Here is a 23,232-nt window from a genome sequence, read left to right as displayed (position 1 = left end):
AGCTAAGAGTAAAATCAAATAGACTCCCAAGATTTTTCACAGCTTGTGGAGAGCTAATGAGGGGGGCTGCCAAAGGTCATTGGTCGCTTTTGGAGCCAATTAGAAGAAATTCAGTTTTATTTGCATTTAACTGCAAAAAAACAAATATAAATAAATAAAAATTGACATCGAGACCCCTATTTTGTCAAAGCAAGTTGACAGTCTGGAGTTTACATTTACATCATCGAAACTCATTTTAAAATAAATCTGGGTAGGAAATTAAAACCATGTTGTCTGATCACATTACCCATTGGTAGCATATCCAAATTATAAAGTACAGGACCAAGAACTGACCCCTTGGAACCCCTGAAACAAGAAGAGAAGAAGCCGATTTTGATCCTCCAGAGGACGCAAATTCAGTCGGACCGCAGCCAGGAGAGTACTGTGCCAGTAATGCCAATAGTTTTCTCAAGGCGATCAAGAAGAATTATGTGATCAGTGTTGTCAAACGCAGCAGATCAATCCAAAAAGACAATCCCTGATAACAGCCCCTCATCTGCATTCAGCAGGATGTCATTAACAACTTTTATGAGTGTACCGTGTTGTTTACGAAAGCCAGATTGACATTTTTCAAAGAGATTATTAGCAGAGAGCTATGCAAACAACTGAGCAACAACAACCTTTTCCAAGACTTGCAAGGAAAGTTAAATTTGGAATTGGACGATGATCAGGCAGGACATCAGGATCCAATGTAGATTTTTTAAGCAGTGGCTTGAATGTGATTTTGCAAGTTGTATTTGGTTGTACAGAGTAGTTGCAAAAAAAAGTAAATTATGCAAGGCTCTCGTTTCCTTCTTATTGTGCGAGTTCCTCTTGTTTGTGCAGGACAGTTCAGCGTGAGAGATACTGGCTAGACGTTTTAGTTACAGGGTGTTCAGAAATTAGGATTTAAGAGTTATGTTTTTGCGCACGCTGTACTGGTTTTACTCAAAAGTGATTCCTGTTCAGGTACTTGTGAATGGGAATAATAAGAGACATGAACTTTCTTGTTTGATGACCAAAAAAAGTAACTGCATTTCTAAAATGTTAGGTTGCACAAAGGTACCTATTCAAAGGTTTGGTAAAAACGTTTTTGCAATGTATTTACTAAAATTAAAGTGTTTTGTCATGAATTAACCTAAAACCTGTCTTCCCTTTTATAATGTGCAGTCATCTTTTTTGAGTGAAAGGTGTATGCGGTAGAGATAGATGGCTCTTTGATAGAAACAGTTTACTTTATTTGAAGTCTTCCCACTGATGATGGGAATGGGAATGTAGAGAGGAAAGCCCTGCTAACAATATTGAAGTTTTTGCAGGTATCAGGCTTTTAAAGACACACCTGTGATGGCTTTGACAGACTCACTGAGAGCAGAAACTGACCCAAGACTGTGACAGCTACTGGAAGCAGACTGATCTTTGGGATGCAAATTGAACATTTGTGAAACTGCATGTGTGTTAAAATATTGTAATAATTGTACTGTGTTTTAAACAATATAAAATAAATATTAAACACATTGTTAAAACACACTGTTCATACATAACGTTGTAATATGCTCTGTATTAACCTATAGTTATGTTAAAGCATTCTATATTCCTGTTTATTCTGTTATAACAGTAAAACATATTCTTGGATCTTTGAGTAAAAAGGGAGCTAGGTTGGGGTCATGCTGACCCAAAGACACCTGTGAAATGAGCTAAGCTTGTCTTAGTCTGAGCTACTGGTGCCAAGGCTTATAACCTTGAGCAGAAAGGCAGGTGCGAGCATCAAGTTTCTTATTTAGAGAAGCTTGATTTGAAAGTAGCCATTCAGTGAAACACAGGTATTCTAGAATAATACAAACAGAATATAAGTGTAAATGTTTTATTATAACAGAAGTTTGAATATAAGAGAATAGTGCAGAAATTAACTTCAAGTAAAAACTTCAGTCAAAGCATAATGGTGCCAGTTTGTGCCAGGCATATAGTAGGATCTGCTGAAGAGAATGTAATCCATTTGTTAACCTTGTCTTTGCTTGAAATGAAACGGTGCCAGGCACGTGGGTAACTGGAGAAAATAACTCTTGGCAATTGAAGCTAGATCTACTGGTCAGGAGTTTTACGTCAACGGTTTCTGTGATGGCTGATCTTGTTAAGAAACACCTTCTGGTACATGAAAGGGAGTAAATGGTGAACTGTTTTTGGATTCATTAAATCATAGTAATTAATGAAGACCTGGTAAAACAAGCGAGAGGGAGCAATAGCATAGGACCATATATAGATTTAGTAAGAATGCCATACGTCTGAGAATATGCTTCCAGAAGAATCTTCTATTAATGATGAGTGACATTGGCAGAAAAGCAGGTGATCTGAAACTTGCCTGAACAGAATTTTTGTAAGAACATTTAAAGCATTGAATAGCTAAAATGGGACTCATATGTTTTTGATTGACTGGATTTAAGTGAAAATAATTGGATATATAATTGCAGGCTTAGCAGTTTGCTATGAACTTTCTAGCAGCCTCTACTAATTGTTGGATATAATTGTTAAACCACGTCTATGCATGTAATAAAGCCAACCTAATAAGGAGGATGTCTTTTGATGTTAAAAGGGAAATATATTTTTAACCCAGGATTGGAATAATTAAACCAAAGTAGGTGTTATATATTAAACGCATCTCTTTATATGTATTCTTATATACTTGCACTGTATTCCCTTGTATGCTGTGTTCAGGAACTCTCTGGTACCAAAAGAGAATAGCATCAGTGCAGAAGTTCACCTCCCCTGTTTTGGGAATGTAGGGGAGGTGGATTATGGGATGATGGCTCATTGGAAAGAGTTACTGGGTGTATTTGAAAATGTTATTCACTTGAAGGACAGGAGCTGTCAAGGCATATTAATGTTTAAGATTTAATTAAGACTTCTGACGTAAAGGGTGAAGCAAAAACTATAAAAACTGAGGTAAAACCCAAGTCAGCTATCACTATCCACAAGCTGATGTGATCCATGCTCTGAAGATCTCTGATCAAGCTGATTAGAAGTCTTTGCCTTGGAAGACAGTTCCTGTCCTTACATTATGTTCTACATTTCCATAGATTTTTTTGGAAGGTAAGAACTATTTGAATCTATTTTATATTGATGTGTTGCTATAAGGTATAGGATTTATGCTTAGTTGTGGAGAGTGATCCTAAATACAAATAAATACGGTATTTATATTTTTACGTTTGTGGAGAATGATTTTAATCACTAATATATATATTTTATATATATATATATATATATATATATATATATATATATATATATATATATATATATATATATATATATGTGTGTGTGTGTGTGTGTGTGTGTGTGTGTGTGTGTGTGTGTGTGTGTATATAAATTAATTCAGCAGGGAAGGGATTGTTTTTCTTGCCAAAAGACATGTGAGAATGCACATTTGGGTGTTTAATTGTTTTATTATTAGTTATCCTCTGCACCTGGTGTTAAGGTGCAGGGTATTTAAAGAAAGCAGCCAATGTGCTTGAGGCTGTAGTGAGAAGAGCCCAGTTGTGAGTGTGTGCAACTGGCAAAAAGGTACTATGTGTGAACTTTAGTGTGTGTTTTGTTTAACTGGTAAACAGCCTATCTGTCCGGTAGTAGGTAGGATATTCGTTTTGGTGTAGTTAGTGCTCGATTAGAGCTAGGGGTTATTTTGTGTTTGGTTATTTTCTGTTCTCGTGATTATTACAAATAGCGTGCAAGTGCTTAAAATTCAATTTCTGTGTCCTAGGTCCTGTTTTAAGGGGGCAATGAACGTGAGAGTTGCAGGATCTATCACTATATATAATATACACACACACACACACACACACATTGGATGTTCTAGGATTTAGCGGTGGGTGTTTTTAGCTTTATGAATGCATACCTTAAGGACAAAACATGTTATAACCATAAACACATTGAAGTATTAATGCTATCATACCTGTTAAGGCACTGGACCTCCCACTGTAAGCTGGGATTCGACGAGGTCTAACTAGATCAATCCATTTTGAAGCATTTACTAAACCGAAGGGGTGCTAATACAACTCTGATTCGTTAAAACTTCAAATCGAATGAGTCTGATTTTCTCTATTGTTTAAAAGTCATCTGGATACAGTGCAAGCCCAGTGCACGAACAATCCACTTAAGAGTGTGAAACATCTCTGTCCTCCTGAACTTCTCCCCTGAGTTTGAGTGCTCAGAGCATTATATATATATATATATATATATATATATATATATATATATATATATATATATATATATATATATGAATAAAAGAGTATGTGTGAATCTGACAGTTTCAAATAAATTTATTTTTCACTCAGTGCACATCCTGTGTGATTTCACAATATTTATTCTAATGAATAAAGGAAAGTTTAGCTTAGGTTTATTTATAATGTTAAAGGTTTAAATGTATAAAACTATTTTAAAATTGACATTTTCCCAAGGAGTGCTAATTTTTTTTTAATGTATTTTAAAATATACTATTGATGATCATGTGCAGTAAATCAGGTTTTAAATTTACTAAATAAATACCTGGAAACCAAACAAATGGTGTTACCAGATAAACCAATTAAATTGCAAACGCGCGTTTTGAAATCAGAGGCGCGGTGTTAACAAAATCCTGCACTTTGGATGGAATTCTCTCGCCTTCAAGTCGTTTCTGAACCATGCAGTTCTACCTACGTGCAGCAGATGGCGTCGTTTGAACATTCTCTTTTGTGGGTCGATTTGTATTGTGCACATTATGTATTGCATTCTGTTCGTGCTTTATATTTGCTTAAAATATATTGTCTGCAATACCGAACTCTCCTCTTTGTAAACACCAAGCCAGTAACACAGAGTGGCGTAATCCAGCTAGCTGTATTACAAAATAATGGGAAATGCCAACTTCTCCATTCGACAGTAGGATAGGTCCCCTGATCTTTTGCAGGCAGTGACACTTTGAGCTTTGATGTCAGTGTTTGATTGTTTAGCCTGCTGATAGTTTGATTTGATTTGACAGATTGAAGGAAGAACTACATTTAAAAAGGAAAAATGATCCTCTCTTCTGCTTTTGGGATGGTTCTCTTTTTGCCTTTTATTCGTAAGTATTTAATTATATATCTCACACACTTATGGTGTACAATTTCTGAAGTTTCAGAAAACTAAATTTACCTGATTTGATCTTATTTTGTCATTATTTACCATGGCTTAGAGTTTTTGTGGTTCTAATGCTGGCTTATACTCTAGGGAAGTTAAGCTTCATACCGTCAGTCAGCTTCTGTTTAAGATCGCAAAGCCTGAAAAGGACCATTTCCTACAAAAAATAATAATAATAATAATAATAATAATAATCCTCAGAAGCCCCTCCCAAGAGTGCCAGTGCAGTGTTTGGCTGTTCCTTGAATCCTCCCTCAGATATGGGAAATCAGTCTGCTTTCAATTCACAAATGTCATTTTATCTTGAAAATGTTACTATAAATGCCAATGTTCGATGTAATGTTTATGGCAAAAAAAAAAGTACAAAATACGTTACAATCAAACAGTCTTCAGGGACTGTTTTTTCCCAGTGGATGGATACATAACATATTTCTTTTTTTTTCTCCTTAAAGCTAGTTTTGTGTAATTTATTTAAAAAAAAAATGTAGCCATTTTTATAAGCAAAATAAGCTACTCCAGGGCGTGCTGTAAAAATCGTTTTACCACACATCCTGTCGTGGGTTGTTTCTTACATAACTAATGTCCTTTTTCAATCACAGCATTTGCTTTTAAAAAAAAAAAGAAAAAGAAAAAGTGGTGGTTTCAGAAATACCCACTCTGCAACTGCTGCATCAATCTTATAATCTTATAGAAAACCAAAGTGCGATTTTCTCATTTGTCAAACTAAAGGAATTCAGCTTTTAAAAGCAGGGTGGAAATGGGGTAGTAAGTATAGCCAGCCTACTAAATAGAGAAAGCTTTTTCTTCATGTTAAATCCCAGACAGCTCAAGCGTCAGGCTGGCCAGTGGGAGCACGTCCTGCTCTGGGAGAGTCGAGGTTTATCACGACGGCCAGTGGGGGACAGTGTGTGATGATGGCTGGGCTAGGACCCATGCCCAGGTTGTGTGCAGAGAGCTGGGTTGTGGCAATGCGGTATCTGCTCCTGTAAACGCACACTTTGGACAAGGGACTGGAAAAATCTGGCTGGATGATGTAGTGTGTACAGGAAGCGAGCAATCACTGCTTAACTGTGCATCGCGAGAATGGGGAGAACATAACTGTAGACATGCAGAGGATGCCGGAGTCATCTGTTCAGGTAGGAAGCGTTGATCCCTTTATCTCTTGTCGTCCTCCTGCGGATCGTTCCATTTACCAGACGTGCTTAATTTCTATGTGTTCTACCTCAGCACTATAAATTGTGTGATAGTCTTGGAGGCAACAAAATGGATTTCAACCCATGATTAACACTCCTATAAAAGAGGGCAGTGGAAATAATGACCAAGTGATAATAGCGCCAGTGCTGAGGGGGTAAGAAATGAACCTAAAAGTGGTTTTGTGATGACTGCTACAGCAGTGTTTAAACAACCCATTCTCACGAGAGAGGTAACGTTTTCACTTTCAAACACATCTTTTGTCGAAATTCTCTTTTTATATTTATTTTCCGCGAACATTAGTTTATGGATAGTCTTGGTTGCTTTTAAACCAATTACATTGTTACAAAACAGTTATCAGTATTTAGTAAATTTATTTTAATTCCGTACATGGGCATGTTGTACCAGTGCTAAAATATACACTGCCTTTTTTCTTGATATATTTACCCGAAACCTCTAAAATATATATAAAGAAAAAAGGCTGTGTATATGTTAACGTCTTTCTAGTGAGACTGGGTTGGTTTAAAAGATCAACATGGAAGAAGGTAGCAAACAAATTGCCACCCAGAAAAAAACACTGCCCCTTCGTTCTCAGCTTCTTTCAAGAAACCGCAGATTGCTGTGAGTGTCCGAGGTGTCAGGCCAGACGTTGTGAAGCTGAACTGCTCGACGACAGAAACTCTGAACAACGTCAATTACCTCCTGATGCACAACACAAAGCTGCTGGATGAGAACGGCGATGGCACGTTTTATATCAGGAGCAGGAACGCATCCGATAGCAACGGGAATTACATGTGCAGGATTGTCAGAGGGAAGGAGTTTTCCAGCACCAGCTCTCCTGTCTCAATCACTATCACAGGTCTGCAGGCGGTAGAGATCATTTTAAAAGTTTATCGTTTGTTTTTAGTTCTGCGGTTTTTCCCTCGTTGGCTTGACAACAATTTCTGCTTGATGTAAACTTCATTCAAATGCTTCCTCTTAGTGCTGCAGGAGCCAAATTATTCTGAGCAGGCTCTCTCTAGAAATCAGGTAATGAGTCAGGTGAGGGGCATTGGTGTTGATCGGGCTGAAACGAGTGAACAAACTATGGGGTGTCGTGTAAAAAAAAAAAAATTCCAGATTTAACTTAAATCTTGTATTTTTTCCCCAGATTTATAAATGTTGTGAAAATAATATATATATATATATATATATATATATATATATATATATATATATATATATATATATATATAGCACGATCCACATCAGCAACCCTTGTCTGTGGACAGCTTGATCCAAATCAGTGAATAAGTCTTGGAGTGTCTTTATCCCTCCAGTTTTTGTTCTAACTGTACACTGACTTAATTGGACCAATTATGCTTCTAATAAGCACTTATTTGGTCCAATTAAGTAATTTAGGGTACATTTGGAACAAAAACCAGGAGGGACCTGCCCTCCAGGACCAGGATTGGAGACCCCTGCTTTATAGGGTGTAAAATCTAAAAGTAATATTATATATTTAAAGAGTTATGTATCCTAGTAACTAACCTCTGCAGACTATTATAGTCTATATCTGCATGGAAAATAAATAAATTCATATTGTGAACTTGATTTTAATCGGCTTCCATTTGAAGTCCAGCTAAATTTGAGGTGATGTCTTCGGGTTAGATCTATACCGTTTAAGATGAATGGTAAGATTCATGATAATCGAGGTGCCAGTCCTGTTTTTGTGACTGCATGCAAGTAATATCGGAACAGTAATTGTGTAATAACCAGCCATCTGTGTTGTGTTCCTCTCCTAGCCCCTCCCGCTCTGTCTGTGAGCAGCTCTGTGTCTGTGAGAGGAGAGGATGTGACACTGCAGTGCAGCCTCAGCAGCTCATATCAGAGCCCTGGCTGGTTTATTCTTTACCGGGGCTGCGAGGAAGTGCAGGAGCAGAGCGTACCTGCAGGAGACAAGAGCTGTACCTTCAACTTCGCCTGCAACACAACGCCCGGCCAACAGGGGGAGTACTCGTGCCGTTATTACACACAGTCACAGACCGGATGGGTACTTACAGAACAGTCTGCTCCTGTTAATATCACAGAGTATTTACCAATCATAAGTAAGTCCACTGTGCTTGAGTGCAGATGAGGTGATACATTTGAGCACTGGTTAGCCTAGGCAAGCTCTCCTTTCACGTGGAGCAGTGATAATGCTGCTGCTAGTGCTAAAATAGAGGCAATTTTATAGGCTGCTGTTGCAGTAGCTTTTGTTCTGTTTTATTGGGCTCACAGGGTGGCACATTTTGTGGCGAGCAGGTTTTTAAGGAGGGGGGAGCTTGTGTCCTCGCAGCTCAAAAACTATCCAACTGGATAGTCAACAAGGTCTGTTTTTACTAGCGTGTGCAGGAAGCGAAGTGAAGGAAAATGTGTCACATGTCACGTGACAAAACTGAAACCAGAAAATTGAAAGATATGATCACAGTTAACCCTTAATTGGACTCTCTCTTTTCAGAGTCCGGTTTTTATACACTGGTTGTCATTGGGACTGGCTTGGCAGCAGGGCTGGTCGTTCTAGTGTGTGCGGCAGCTCTGTATGTGTGGAAGAACAGACAAGGTAAGCAAGCCCCTTCACCAGACTACCTTGAGAAAAGCTTCACATAGTTAAAGCATAGCAGAGTGAAGTATATGCCCAGGGAGGTATGGTAAAGCAACTGTGGTAACTGTATGAATCGCTGAAAGGGCATGGGAACACTGCAAAATCACTGCGGCAGACTTTTAGAAGACTATAACCTGGGAAATATTTTGCATTAGTTTATATATTGTCCGCATTCTCCCAGTGTTTCGTTTCTTAGCTGTTTATTAACTATTCCAGAAAAGAAAAGAGAATTCTGAAAAGGCACCTTCAGGCAGAATTTCTGAAATGAGACAGGGGAAGCACATCAGCGTCGCATGCATTTTAATGCGCAGTGCTTTGCTTCTTGACTTCAGTGTACTGCGCGACGCTAAGATGCTTCCCTAAGTGTTTTTTTTTTTTTTTTTGCACCATTAGGAAGAAAGGAGCCAAACGGGTAAGGATACCTTCTATGTTTGGGAGGTGCTATTTCATTTTTATGATAAATTCAAACCTAACAGCGCCTGCAAAATAGCCCCTTTTCTATTCTAGCATTAATTTGATGTCTGTACTGTATGCATGCATTTTTTCCCATAGGAGTGTCCGTGACCTTTGTCCACAAAATCAGCCTGACCACATCTGTAAGTATCCCTTTCTCTGTGTCCTAAAATGAAGTGAGGCTCCTTGAGTCTTCGGTTTGCTTATACTGCATTCGTAGGCTATAAAGAAAACTTGACAGGCAGTTTTGTTTGTCTTCAGATGAGCTGGAACCAGTGCCTGCTGTAAAAGCACCAGTAAGTGAACTACATTTTCAAAACATTGGTCCAAATGTTTGCAAATTTACTTTTAGTATTACGAAGAACTTGATCATCCCCAGGGCCTAACCCATGCGGTCTGCAAGACGTTAGCAGTGTGCCGTTCGTATAATGATTTTTTAAATCTTGTTAATTTTGTTTCAGATGTGGCTCTGCAAGTGTGAGTTTTGACCGATCACACATGTTTTAAAAACATTTAGTGATCGATTTCACCTCTGATGATAATTACAAATATCTGAACCTAATCTGACCTGCTATGAAATTCCGACTGCTATGCGACTTCATACAATTCTTCCGATGTTTGCCAAAAAATTAAATTTAAAAAAAGGCATTTTGCACCTTGCAAAGAAATAAGCAATTTGCTAAACACCCTTACTGTTTTTTACTGTTCCCTCAGTGTGGGTTTAGAGATTATTATATATAAAAATATTTAGACTATATATATGCACAGAAATTTTTTTTTTCTTCCCATATAGGACACAGGGGTGTCTCAACAGAGGAATGAAGATGACATCTCATACGCCAGTCTGAACTCTGACTTCCTGCAACAGAACCGTGCGACTGTGAATCCGGAAAGAGAGATCTGTGTTTATGCAGACATCCTATGGGATCACTGACAAAGCGTTTTCACGGCATTTGAAATTCGGGTCGGAGTCTGATTTATTAAGTGAGGATGCAGGGGCTCAGTTGTCACCTTAGTGTTTAAACTGCAAACATGGAATTATGAACCACACTGAACTGCATTAAACCTGCAAGAATGCCAGGCTAGGGTTCAGGCAGGAAACACTACCCGAGCAGCCGTATGAAAAATACGCCAAAAGCAACACGGTCACATAATCGCCTTAAACGGAGGACTGTTTCCTATAAAGTGAAACTCAACTCAAATCGTCTTTAGTTCAAGTGGAGTTAAAGTGTTTCAAACCAAGTACCTTCGTATAAAACGTAGTCAGTCGTGTGTCACCACAGCAGTTCTGAGAGTTGCTCCTAAGCTCTGCGTGGAAATCACCTGTACGACATTTCAATTTTTTACTTTTTAAATTTAGTCGTCGCCAACTCCCCCCCCCCCCCGTTTTTTCCCCAATTTAGTGTGCCCAATTATTATCTGTATCCTCGGCTCACTGCTCACGACCTCATTTACTGTGGTAGTCTTTCTTAAGGGTAATTCACACATCATTTACAGGTGAAACAGGGTCAGTAATGCCCTGCTATCTTTCAGATATCTGTGTGTGTCTGCCCGTCTGTCCTTTCTGGTTTTGCCTGTGCAGGAGTGGGAACACAGTTTTAGTGTTTGGAATGGAGAGTAATGGACAGAAGTGAAGCGGGCCATACATGGACTTTCCTGACGCCAGGTGGGCGTACAGTATGCTGGTTTGAACAAAGAGCGTGACACAATTGAGAGTTTTTAGCCTGCAGTAGCTAACTGAAACCATGGTATGGAAAGTAAAGAGATTGTTATACAGGTCTTTCTCTCTCCGATGTTCCCTCCCCTGCACAGACAACATGTTTTGTGTTTTTATAATGGTCAGTGTTTGTATTATTATCCTCTGCTTTCGCCTGGTTAACGAACCGTACCCTTACTAATACGCACTACATCCTTTCTGAAGTACAATATTGCAGTTTGCACAATGGTGATTTTAAAATGACCGTTTTGATCAGTCTTAATTATGGTGACCTGTTAATGGAAAATCTGTAGTGGATCACTTAGATATTGAGTGATGTGCTGTCAAATAAAAACATCCTAATTGGTTTTATATGGATTTATTGTTTGTGTTTTTCTTGGTGACACACTGTATTTTTCTATAATATTGTTCTCTGCTTATCGCACTGTCTGTAATAATAACAATAATCTTTATTTTTATATAGAGCCTTTCATAGTGGACCACCATCACAAAGTGCTTTACAAGATGGAAGACTAGGGTGTGTGAACGATGCATCAGCTGCAGTCACTCACAACAACGTCTCACCCCAAAGACGCAGCACAAGAATGTTCAGTGAACTGAATGAACTTATGAACTAATGTGATCCATCTGCATCTCCATCCATTTGCGTTGTTTTCCATCTGATGATGTAGATATCCTTCTGTCTGGTGTTGATTGCTGAAGTGTAATGCTGGCTCCAGGGATCAGCTCATTTTGCCTCCCCAGCGCATCAATACACACACATCGGCTGCGATGCTGGCTCCGGGGATCAACCACAGTGTGGTCTCCCCAGCGCATCAGCATGACAACCGTCTGGATTGAGCTAAGTAGGGTACATCTCTGGGGTTTTCAAGTGGGCACCTTCCATGCTCTGTGTTTTGTTGACTAGCCCACGACACCTCAAGCGGGCTCAACAGTGATTCTGGCGTCCCAGCATCACACAACACCCCCCCCATCCCCCACTCAGCTCAGCCCAGCTTACTTACCTGTACATCAGCGTTGCTTTCTTTCTATTGTGCTTGAGTTCCCCATCCAGAATCTTTCTGTCTCAACCACAGCCAGTAGCTGCTCCTTTCTGCTGCTTCAGATAAGTTCTTCACTGTGCGACGCAACTCTTGGCCACTGAACCCGACATCTCTGAGAAACCGGGTTGTAGAGTGGGCCACAAATCCTCGACAACCCACCTCGACTGGGTAAACCTGGACTCTCCATCCTCGCTTTTCCGCTTCAGTAGCTAGTTGAGCATACCGAAGTTTCTATCTCTCTTACGCCTCGTCCACAGCATCCTCCCATGGCACTGTTAACTCTACCAGATGAACAAGGTGTGCTGATCCAGACCACAAGACAATGTCTGGTCGAAGGTTAGTGGTGGCAATCTCAGGTGGAAAAATTAGCCGACGACCAACATCTGCCAGCAGCTTCCAGTTGTCCTGGGTGAGGCTTTTTCTTGGTGGTTGCTCTCCTGAATGGAGGAACAATGTATTTTGTGTGTAATGCTTTGATGGAACTGGTGGCAACTTATTGGTCAGGTTACGCTTGTCTTCCAATGCTAAGGTCAAACTTCGCAGCACCTGGTCATGGCGCCAAGTAAACCGTCCTTGGCTAAGACCCATCTTACATCCTGTCAAAATGTGCCTTAATGTTGCAGGTGATGAACATAAAGGGCATGAAGGATCCTCACCACCCAAAGGTTTAGGTTCATATGCTGATCTGATGAGGAAACTGATCCTGCTCTGTTCCATTGTCCATAGGTCTTGCCAGCCGATCTTGCGTTGGTCCACACTCTCCCATCTCATCCATTCTCCCTGCTTGGCCTGGAAAACGGCCTTTACACACCTGATCCTCTCCTCCTGCTTTTGCACTTTGTTGACTACCAGCTTCCTCCGTTGAGCTGGGGTTGTCTTGTGCCATGTAGGAGGAGCTGAACTGAGACCAAAACCTCCTAAATATGTCTTTTACTTTTATAATTAAACCATCTGCAGATTTATGATTCACCAGTACCCATCCTGAAGACATCTGTTGTCTTATCTTTTACATATTATATGCATATATATGCACACACACACACACAAAATAAATACTGTATTACTTCAATTTGGCGCCGCTGCGTTTATTTTAAACTGATCAAAATGACTGCGGCGCTTAAAATAGGTTGGCCTTTATACGTGGAAGACCTTTATTAATAATACTACGATTTTCAAACGCTGCAATATTTTATTACATGATTTGTGACATTTTAGAAGTATCGCGGTTGCTTATTTTCTGTAATACGGTAGCCTGCCTGTATGCAGCAGCGTGTGTGGCTAAACTACTTTGACTACAGTACATTTATCGGTGACAGTTACCGAGAGCCTATTAGGTGGGAGTTGGACGGTGGGGGAGTGCTGTACCAGCGAATCAGGAGTGTGTATTGGTTGTTAAGGGCGGGACAAAAATGACCTTGGAATATCAGCTTGATATCTGTAAAAACTACAATATATCCTACTCGGTTATTTTTTCTCTCAGTGTAACTTGCTTGTTTGTAATTTCTCTGCAAGAGACCCTGAAACCAAATCTTATCATAGATAGCAAGCGCATTGTTTTTATTTGTACGGGAATTACAAATGAAAAAAACAAAACAACGAAACCACCCATAAGAGATTCAGAAGGGCTGCTGCTCTGTAAGGAGCTGATTTTGCATTTTCTTTCAGAACTGCACTACCATAAAATTAAATGTGTTTAGTATGTGTGTGTGTGTGTGTGCAGCGAGTGGAAGCGACAGCGAGTGGGAGAAGTACAGGCGTGGAAAAGTACAGAGCAGTTTAGAAGCAGAAAGGAGAAATTGCATCTTGAATTGCTTTAATCAGAAAACAGAAGACATTGGGGAAACACAGCAGCAGCTCAAAGTCAAACAGCCGCGTGTGTTTTTCTGATAACAAACAAGCTGAAACTCGGAGCAGCTGATTCAAATTCAGCGCTGTTCTGAGACACGGGCGATGGGAGGAGCCAAGAGCACAGCAGAACCATGCAGTTAAACGAGGCAGTCTTCCCAGCGACAGCGAGTGGGAGAAGTACAGGCGTGGAAAAGTACAGAGCAGTAGAAGCAGTTTGAAAGCAGGTTGACGGCTGCAGAAGAAACTAAACTTCAAAAAAAAAAACCTTAACATGGTCTTCAAGCCAGTAATCTGTGACACCTGCTTGATGTGGGAAATCCGAGAAAACCCAGCGGAGCTAAACCAAGTGTGCGTAGAGTGCCGCGCGATCCAGGATTTGCATAAACTAGTAAGTATGCTAGAAATGGAGCTGGAAGAAGTGAGACAGCAACAGGATCTTGAGGAACTGGCACACCCACAATTCATGGAAGTCTGCATCACCCCTAACAGACTGAAAGCCACCAGGGAGATAGAAGGTCAGAACAGCTGGGTTCAGGTAGGCAGAAGCAGGGAAAAAAAGAAACTTCCTCAAACACAACCACCAGAAATCAAAACAACCAACAGATTTGAGTCACTTCAGAATTTTGATGAGCAGAACCAACAACAAGAGAATGAAAGGAACAACATCCAGGACCCCATTGACAGTGGTGACCAGACAGCAAAAAGAAGGGAGGTCATGATTGTTGGGGACTCCATATTGAGAAACACAGCAAGTTCAATTCACAGTTTGGACCCCCTTACTACAACAGTGTGCTGCCTTCCGGGAGCCTCGGTCAAGCACATCACTGAGAACGTGGACAGGCTCCTAGAACGAACAGGAGACGACCCGGTAGTAGTCGTCCACATCGGTACAAACAACATTGGAAGAGACAGACCAAAATCCCTGCAAAACAAATTCAGAGAGCTAGGAAGGAAATTAAAAGAGAAAACCAAAACTGTGGTATTTTCTGGTATACTACCGGCACCTTGCAAAGGACCATATGGACAGCTGGAAATAATTAATCAAAACGCATGGCTGAAGACGTGGTGCACACGGGAAGGCTTCACCTATCTTGATCATTGGACCACATTCTACAACGAGGACTATCTGTATAGACGGGATGGACTGCATTTAAATAACAAGGGAACCAGTCTACTCGGAGAAAAGATCCTCGAGCAGGTTCAGAAGCATTTAAACTAGAAAGGAAGGGGGGAGAAATCAACAAAAAAACAGAAGGGAGACCGCATCAAAACAAGAACAACAACTCAGGTAAGACAACCATTAAATGTATTTATCTAAATGCTAGAAGTATCAGAAACAAAATTCTAGAACTTGAAGCTACTGCACTAACAAGTAACTATGATGTGATAGGTGTTACAGAAACGTGGTTGTCTGAGAGTGATGGGGACGAATATAATATTTGTGGGTATACACTGTATAGGAAAGACAGGCAGGACAGAAGAGGAGGAGGGGTAGCGCTATACATAAGAAACAGTCTTGAAGCCCAGGTGTTAAACCTGGACAAAGAAAATAAAACCGAATCAATATGGGTCAGAATAACGGACAAAAATTCAAAGGGCATAATAATAGGAGCATGCTATAGACCGCCAGATTCAGACGGTGAGCACAATAATCTGTTATACAATGACATTAGAAATGCGTGTAGCAAAGGAGAAGCCATACTAATGGGGGATTTCAACTTCCCCCAAATAAAATGGGAAAACCCGGTGGGTAGCGCGAAGGATGAAATAGAAATGGTGGAAATGACAAATGACTGCTTCCTAACACAATTTGTCAAGGCACCGACTAGAGGGGAGGCATGCCTTGATTTAGTCTTTTCAAATAACGAAGATAGAATAACTAAAACAGAGGTCAGAGAACCACTGGCAAACTCAGACCACAACATGGTCTCATTTGAAGTGTTTTTTAAATCCCCAAAAGTAAAGACTAAAGCTAAGGTTTACAATTTTAGAAAAGCAAACTATGAAGGTATGAAACAGAGACTAACAGAAGTAGATTGGAGTAAAATAGAGAAAACACCCACAGAAGAAGGATGGTTGTTCTTCAAAAATGTAGTACTAGAGGCGCAAAACAATTATATCCCTAAAGTAGACAAATCTAAATGTAAAACTAAATTGCCAAAATGGTTTAATAGATCAATTAAAAAAAATATTCAGCGAAAAAAGGCACTTTACAGAGCATTAAAAAAGGACCAAAAAGAAAGTACGCAGAAAGAGTACACAGAACTGCAAACGCAAGTCAAAAAGGAAGTTAGAAAGGCCAAGAGAGAAATAGAAATGAACATTGCTAAGGGAGCTAAAACCAATTCCAAAATGTTTTTCCAATATTACAACAGCAAGAGAACATTCAAAGAGGAGATTAAATGTTTAAGAGATACAAATGGCAAAATCGTAGAGGAAGAAAAAAAAATAGCAAATATATTAAATGATTACTTTTCACAAGTTTTTACAAAGGAAGATACTGACAACATGCCCCACATGTCATCCAGTTCCTATCCAGTTTTAAATAACTTTAGCATAACTGAGGCAGAAGTGTTAAAGGGACTAGGAGCTCTTAAAATAAACAAATCCCCTGGGCCAGATGAGATCCTCCCAGTAGTACTCAAAGAAATGAAAGAAGTAATTTACAAACCGCTAACCAAGATCATGCAGCAGTCTCTTGACACAGGGGTGGTACCGACAGACTGGAAAATTGCAAACGTAATACCGATCCACAAAAAGGGAAACAAAACTGAACCAGGTAACTACAGACCAGTAAGCCTGACTTCTATTATATGCAAACTTATGGAAACTATAATAAGATCCAAAATGGAAAATTACCTATATGGTAACAGGGTCCTGGGAGACAGTCAACATGGTTTTAGGAAAGGGAGATCGTGTCTAACTAACTTGCTTGATTTTTTTGAGGATGCAACATCGATAATGGATAATTGCAAAGCATATGACATGGTTTATTTAGATTTCCAGAAAGCTTTTGACAAAGTCCCGCACAAAAGATTAATTCTCAAACTGAACGCAGTTGGGATTCAAGGAAACACATGTACATGGATTAGGGAGTGGTTAACATGTAGAAAACAGAAAGTACTGATTAGAGGAAAAACCTTAGAATGGAGTGTGGTAACCAGCGGTGTACCACAGGGATCAGTATTAGGTCCTCTGCTATTCCTAATCTACATTAATGATTTAAACTCTGGTATAGTAAGCAAACTTGTTAAATTTGCAGACGACACAAAAGTAGGAGGAGTGGCAAACACTGTTGCAGCAGCAAAGGTCATTCAAAATGATCGATACAAGATTCAGAACTGGGCAGACACATGGCAAATGACATTTAATAGAGAAAAGTGTAAGGTACTGCACGCAGGAAATAAAAATGTACATTATAAATATCATATGGGAGATACTGAAATTGGAGAAGGAATCTATGAAAAAGACCTAGGAGTTTTTGTTGACTCAGAAATGTCTTCATCTAGACAATGTGGGGAAGCTATAAAAAAGGCCAACAAGATGTTTGGATATATTGTGAAAAGTGTTGAATGTAAATGAAGGGAAGTAATGTTAAAACTGTACAATGCACTAGTAAGACCTCATCTTGAATATTGTGTGCAGTTCTGGTCACCTCGCTATAAAAAAGATATTGCTGCGCTAGAAAGAGTGCAAAGAAGAGCGACCAGAATTATTCCGGGCTTAAAAGGCATGTCATATGCAGACAGGCTAAAATAATTGAATCTGTTCAGTCTTGAACAAAGAAGACTACGTGGCGACCTAATTCAAGCATTCAAAATTCTAAAAGGTATTGACAGTGTCGACCCAAGGGACTTTTTCAGCCTGAAAAAAGAAACAAGGACCAGGGGTCACAAATGGAGTTTAGAAAAAGGGGCATTCAGAACAGAAAATAGGAGACACTTTTTTACACAGAGAATTGTGAGGGTCTGGAATCAACTCCCCAGTAATGTTGTTGAAGCTGACACCCTGGGATCCTTCAAGAAGCTGCTTGATGAGATTTTGGGATCAATAAGCTAGTAACAACCAAACGAGCAAGATGGGCCGAATGGCCTCCTCTCGTTTGTAAACTTTCTTATGTTCTTATGTTCTAAAGAAGACTAGGTGGCGACCTAATTCAAGCATTAAAAATTCTAAAAGGTATTGACAGTGTCGACCCAAGGGACTTTTTCAGCCTGAAAAAAGAAACAAGGACCAGGGGTCACAAATAGAGTTTAGACAAAGGGGCATTCAGAACAGAAAATAGGAGGCACTTTTTTACAGAGAATTGTGAGGGTCTGGAATCAACTCCCCAGTAATGTTGTTGAAGCTGACACCCTGGGATCCTTCAAGAAGCTGCTTGATGAGATTTTGGGATCAATAAGTTACTAACTTGTAAACTTTCTTATGTTCTTATGTTCTTATTTCCGTGCTAGATTGAGGCTCCCGTCTCTTCGGGAGAGTTACATGTACAGCAGTCTTGTGCGTTTATTTGTTTACTCTGTTTTTAGTAGGGGAGAAAAAATACCTTAATGTTTCTTTATTGATAGCGGCGTTTATTCGCGGGCGGTCTCTATTGTAAAGCTGATATATGACTATATTGTATTCGACGGCGTCGCCAAATTGAAGTAATGCGGTAATTAACCGACCTGCCTACTGCGTTGCATAACAATACAAAAACTACACTTCCCACAATCCCTGAGTACAGCCGTATGACGTCACGTTAATGGGTGGAGCTACAACAGGGATATGCCCGAGCTTGTTGCTGTTATCCTCAGTATTGAGAGTCCGATCTAGAGTCTCCTGCAGCAGCCCGAGTTCCAGTGCAGGTAAGTAAGTTTTACTTCTAACGCGTTGTTAAAAGCAATTAAACTAAAGCCAATATCGAGCCGTGTAGTATCTTCTATATGAACGACAGCATTCGGATTGAAAAAAACACTCACAAGTCAGTAAATTGCTACAGTTAAAGCAGTGAAGTCATAATCGACTCACATAAAGAAAACGCTTTTCTTATTAATCCGATTTTTAAATATATTTTACAGAACATTACACATTAAGTTACATCATGCTTTATCATTTTGTACACTCCAAATGTTTACATTATATATATATATAATATATATATATATATATATATATATATATATATATATATATATATATATATAAAGCTTGAAGAAACCATAGTATCTGCAACACGGTGGAATTTGGTAACACCTATATTGTCGATAACGCAAACAAGTGGCAAATTGATTTTGATAAAAAGGGGGTATAATACTCAAATGGGGATCGCCTATAAAAGTTCACCGTATTGAAAGCATAGCAACATGGGATAAAGCATTGTAAAGCACAGAGAGGTCTGGTAAAGCATAGGGAAGCATTGTAAAGCACAGAGAGGCATGGTAAAGCATAGGGAAGCATTGTAAAGCACAGAGAGGCGTGGTAAAGCATAGGGAAGCATTGTAAAGCACAGAGAGGCGTGGTAAAGCATAGGGAAGCATTGTAAAGCACAGAGAGGTGTGGTAAAGCATAGGGAAGCATTGTAAAGCACAGAGAGGCGTGGTAAAGCATAGGGAAGCATTGTAAAGCACAGAGAGGTGTGGTAAAGCATAGGGAAGCATTGTAAAGCACAGAGAGGCGTGGTAAAGCATAGGGAAGCATTGTAAAGCACAGAGAGGCGTGGTAAAGCATAGGGAAGCATTGTAAAGCACAGAGAGGTCTGGTAAAGCATAGGGAAGCATTGTAAAGCACAGAGAGGTGTGGTAAAGCATAGGGAAGCATTGTAAAGCACAGAGAGGCGTGGTAAAGCATAGGGAAGCATTGTAAAGCACAGAGAGGTGTGGTAAAGCATAGGGAAGCATTGTAAAGCACAGAGAGGTGTGGTAAAGCATAGGGAAGCATTGTAAAGCACAGAGAGGTGTGGTAAAGCATAGGGAAGCATTGTAAAGCACAGAGAGGTGTGGTAAAGCATAGGGAAGCATTGTAAAGCACAGAGAGGTGTGGTAAAGCATAGGGAAGCATTGTAAAGCACAGAGAGGCATGGTAAAGCATAGGGAAGCATTGTAAAGCACAGAGAGGTCTGGTAAAGCATAGGGAAGCATTGTAAAGCACAGAGAGGTCTGGTAAAGCATAGGGAAGCATTGTAAAGCACAGAGAGGTCTGGTAAAGCATAGGGAAGCATTGTAAAGCACAGAGAGGTCTGGTAAAGCATAGGGAAGCATTGTAAAGCACAGAGAGGTCTGGTAAAGCATAGGGAAGCATTGTAAAGCACAGAGAGGTCTGGTAAAGCATAGGGAAGCATTGTAAAGCACAGAGAGGTCTGGTAAAGCATAGGGAAGCATTGTAAAGCACAGAGAGGTGTGGTAAAGCATAGGGAAGCATTGTAAAGCACAGAGAGGTCTGGTAAAGCATAGGGAAGCATTGTAAAGCACAGAGGTCTGGTAAAGCATAGGGAAGCATTGTAAAGCACAGAGAGGTCTGGTAAAGCATAGGGAAGCATTGTAAAGCACAGAGAGGGACGGTAAAGCATAGGGAAGCACTGTAAAGCACAGAGAGGTCTGGTAAAGCATAGGGAAGCACAGAGACGTATGGTAAAGCACAGGGAAGCATTGTGAAGCATAGGCAAGCATTCTAAATCACAGAGAGGTGTGGTATACCAGGGTAAACTAGTGGATGCAGAGTACAATGGGGAATCTGCAAAATTACTGTGCAATTATACCCGAGTAAAATGTGATATTACCTGTAAGACAACAAAGAGAAAATAAACCAGTCTGGTAAACAAAAGCTGGGCAGATAGCGTTGACAGTGTTGTAATGCTAATGAGAGCAAACATAGGATTCGTTTTCAAAGACGCCTAATCTAATCACAACTAACATGTCAGCTTTCCAAGACAGATCAATCCATTGCATGCAGGTTCCGCTGCTGTGCAGTCCATGGGAAACCAGATTTTAAGCTAGGGTGGCATTGAATCACAGACAATGCTGAATACAGTCATATTGTTCAAACAGTTAAGAAAGGCTTCACGATGCAAAGTTCTGTACAATATAGCTGTTCTTAAGTCGTCTAAAAGAAAAAAAAAACATTTCCCAGTATTAAATACATCATTCCTATAAAAAAATAAAATGTAAAAAATTTATTCTGGAATTGACTTGTAGTGACCAGGTGAATGTTACATTACAACACACTTCTATACTGCAAAGAAAGTTACACGAGTTATAATCTAGATCCTTTTTTTATTTTTTTAATTTTTTTTTTTTTTTTTTTTTTTAATGCAGTTCCCCCAACTGCCACCAGATGTCACCACCCTTCCAGACCTTTGTCTTCCTGGACCTGGAAGCAACAGGGCTCAGAGACGACCGTCCCAGAGTGACAGAACTCTGCCTGGTTGCCGTTCATCGCTTCTCCCTGGAGCACCCCCCTGGAGGGGGCAGAGAGGGGCCCAGGCTTCCCCGGGTCATGGACAAGATCTCCCTCTGCGCCGACCCACACAAACTGGTCTGTCAACGTGCGCTGGAGCTCAGTGGCTTGAGCAACGAGAACCTGACCGAAAACTGCAAGCCCGCTTTCGACGAGGTGGCCGTGTCTCTCGTCAACGGCTTCCTGCAGAGGCAGGCCCCTCCGGTGTGCCTGGTGGCCCACAACGGCTTCCTCTACGACTTTCCTCTCCTGCGCACGGAGCTCCTGCGCCAGGATTCGGATCTCCCCCCCGGTGTCTTCTGCGCCGATTCCTACAAAGCCCTCCGAGATATTCTCTGGGACCCCCAAACCCCGCAGAACCACAGAGGCTACAGCTTAGCCGCGCTCTACAAGCGCTTCTACCGGCGCTACCCCCCTGTGTCTCACTGCGCTGAAGCAGACGTGAGCACCCTCATCGCAGTGTTTCTCAGCCAGGCCAGTGACCTGCTCGCCTGGGCTGATCTGAACGCCCGCCCCTGGGAAAGCACCCCCCCTATGTACAACCCCAGCCCCCGAAAACCACTAAGGACGTCCCAAGAAGTTCAGAATGGAGGTACACCCAAAGGACAGGTGAAGGCGGTGAGATCGAGCCAGGCTTTGGGATTGGGCTAGCTCTGTAGAAACGCACCGATTATCAGGCATGGACAGTTATCAGGGACTTTCCTTTGAGTGGGAATTTTATAATGAAATGTAAATCCTTGTTTTTATTTGTCCCCTCACTGTTGATGCAATGTAATGGTCATATTGAACTAAAGTGTTACAGTACTAGTAAATATGAATCTTTTTTTACTGTTTTTTTTTTTTTTTTTTTTTTTTTTTTGTAATGCTGGGGGGAATATATAGGCTTTTAACATACTGTTATAAATGGCAGATGAACACGTGCACTGCAGTGTGCAATGGTAATTAAATCAAATCTCGTGTAGTTTTTATTCAATTTTAGTGTATTTTAACAGATTGGAAAGCAAGTTTGTATGTGTTTCAAAATAAACTACTGGAGATCAGGTACAGTAAATCGTGTTTTAAATCGATAAAATAAAAATGTTTTTAATAAACAAGAACCCAATGACATTGAATTTATAAAATAAGGTATTATTTGCACATTTGAAACTCAATTTCTTACTTATTTTCAGATTACAATAAAAAATTAATTATAATGTAATCATACATATTAGTACGCGGCAGCACCATCTAATGCACAGCTAGTGTATTACCAGCGAAACTTGATTAAAAAATGGCACATTACTAGATGGACTAGGTGGGCTGATCTAGCCTGTGTTGCAGAGGTCTATGGTATGCAGCTTGAACTGAACAGCAGCTCCTGAACTCAAAGCATCTTAACATACAGACATGTATCGCATAATAACAGAAAAACTGAGTTTTGAGAAAGTGTAATGAGAACCACGCAGAGTTCATGCATAAATGTAATCCATGCATTTTACAAGCATTGCATACCTGATGAGCCAATGTACTCGCAAATGCGCGTTGTGTGATCAAATGCACAATGATCATTTAATCCTTCAATTTTCCATCCGTCCCATTGTACCTGGGCCGTGCAATTCCACAAATTCCATGTCTTTGCAGGTTTTCCCTTTTCTGTGACTGAATTTAGTTAATCAATCTATCTATTTTATATAGCGCCTTGCATAGTGGACCACCATCACAGAGCATGTTACAAGATGCAGTAACAAGAAGAAAATCTATAATACTTTAAATACAGAGAA

The 23,232-nt window shown here is 40.2% G+C and overlaps 2 protein-coding genes across 3 annotated transcripts; both read left to right on the top strand.

Annotated features, from left to right (window-relative positions):
- Positions 1 to 4,969: 4,969 nt before the first annotated feature.
- On the top strand, positions 4,970 to 11,288 carry LOC121328774. 2 transcript variants are annotated; one of them, XM_041273827.1, is made up of 9 exons: positions 4,970 to 5,107; positions 5,985 to 6,299; positions 6,950 to 7,213; positions 8,139 to 8,441; positions 8,834 to 8,935; positions 9,371 to 9,389; positions 9,530 to 9,573; positions 9,692 to 9,726; positions 10,224 to 11,288. In XM_041273827.1, the coding sequence occupies exons 1-9, from the start codon at positions 5,059 to 5,061 to the stop codon at positions 10,362 to 10,364; spliced, it is 1,272 nt and encodes a 423-aa protein (XP_041129761.1). In that variant the 5' UTR covers positions 4,970 to 5,058; the 3' UTR covers positions 10,365 to 11,288. The 2 variants fall into 2 exon arrangements, with proteins under 2 accessions (XP_041129761.1, XP_041129762.1); XM_041273828.1 differs by lacking the exon at positions 5,985 to 6,299.
- Positions 11,289 to 18,781: 7,493 nt separating this feature from the next.
- Positions 18,782 to 22,566, top strand: LOC121328782 (three prime repair exonuclease 2-like). Its single transcript, XM_041273836.1, has 2 exons — positions 18,782 to 18,885; positions 21,331 to 22,566. The coding sequence occupies exon 2, from the start codon at positions 21,350 to 21,352 to the stop codon at positions 22,121 to 22,123; it is 774 nt and encodes a 257-aa protein (XP_041129770.1). The 5' UTR covers positions 18,782 to 18,885; positions 21,331 to 21,349; the 3' UTR covers positions 22,124 to 22,566.
- The last annotated feature ends 666 nt before the right edge of the window (positions 22,567 to 23,232 follow it).

This window comes from Polyodon spathula, chromosome 16 (genome assembly GCF_017654505.1).
Source record: "Polyodon spathula isolate WHYD16114869_AA chromosome 16, ASM1765450v1, whole genome shotgun sequence".
In the NCBI taxonomy this organism is placed as follows: domain Eukaryota; kingdom Metazoa; phylum Chordata; class Actinopteri; order Acipenseriformes; family Polyodontidae; genus Polyodon; species Polyodon spathula.
The sequence above is the reverse complement of the archived record's forward strand: the minus strand, read 5'-3'. Positions and strand labels throughout refer to the sequence as shown.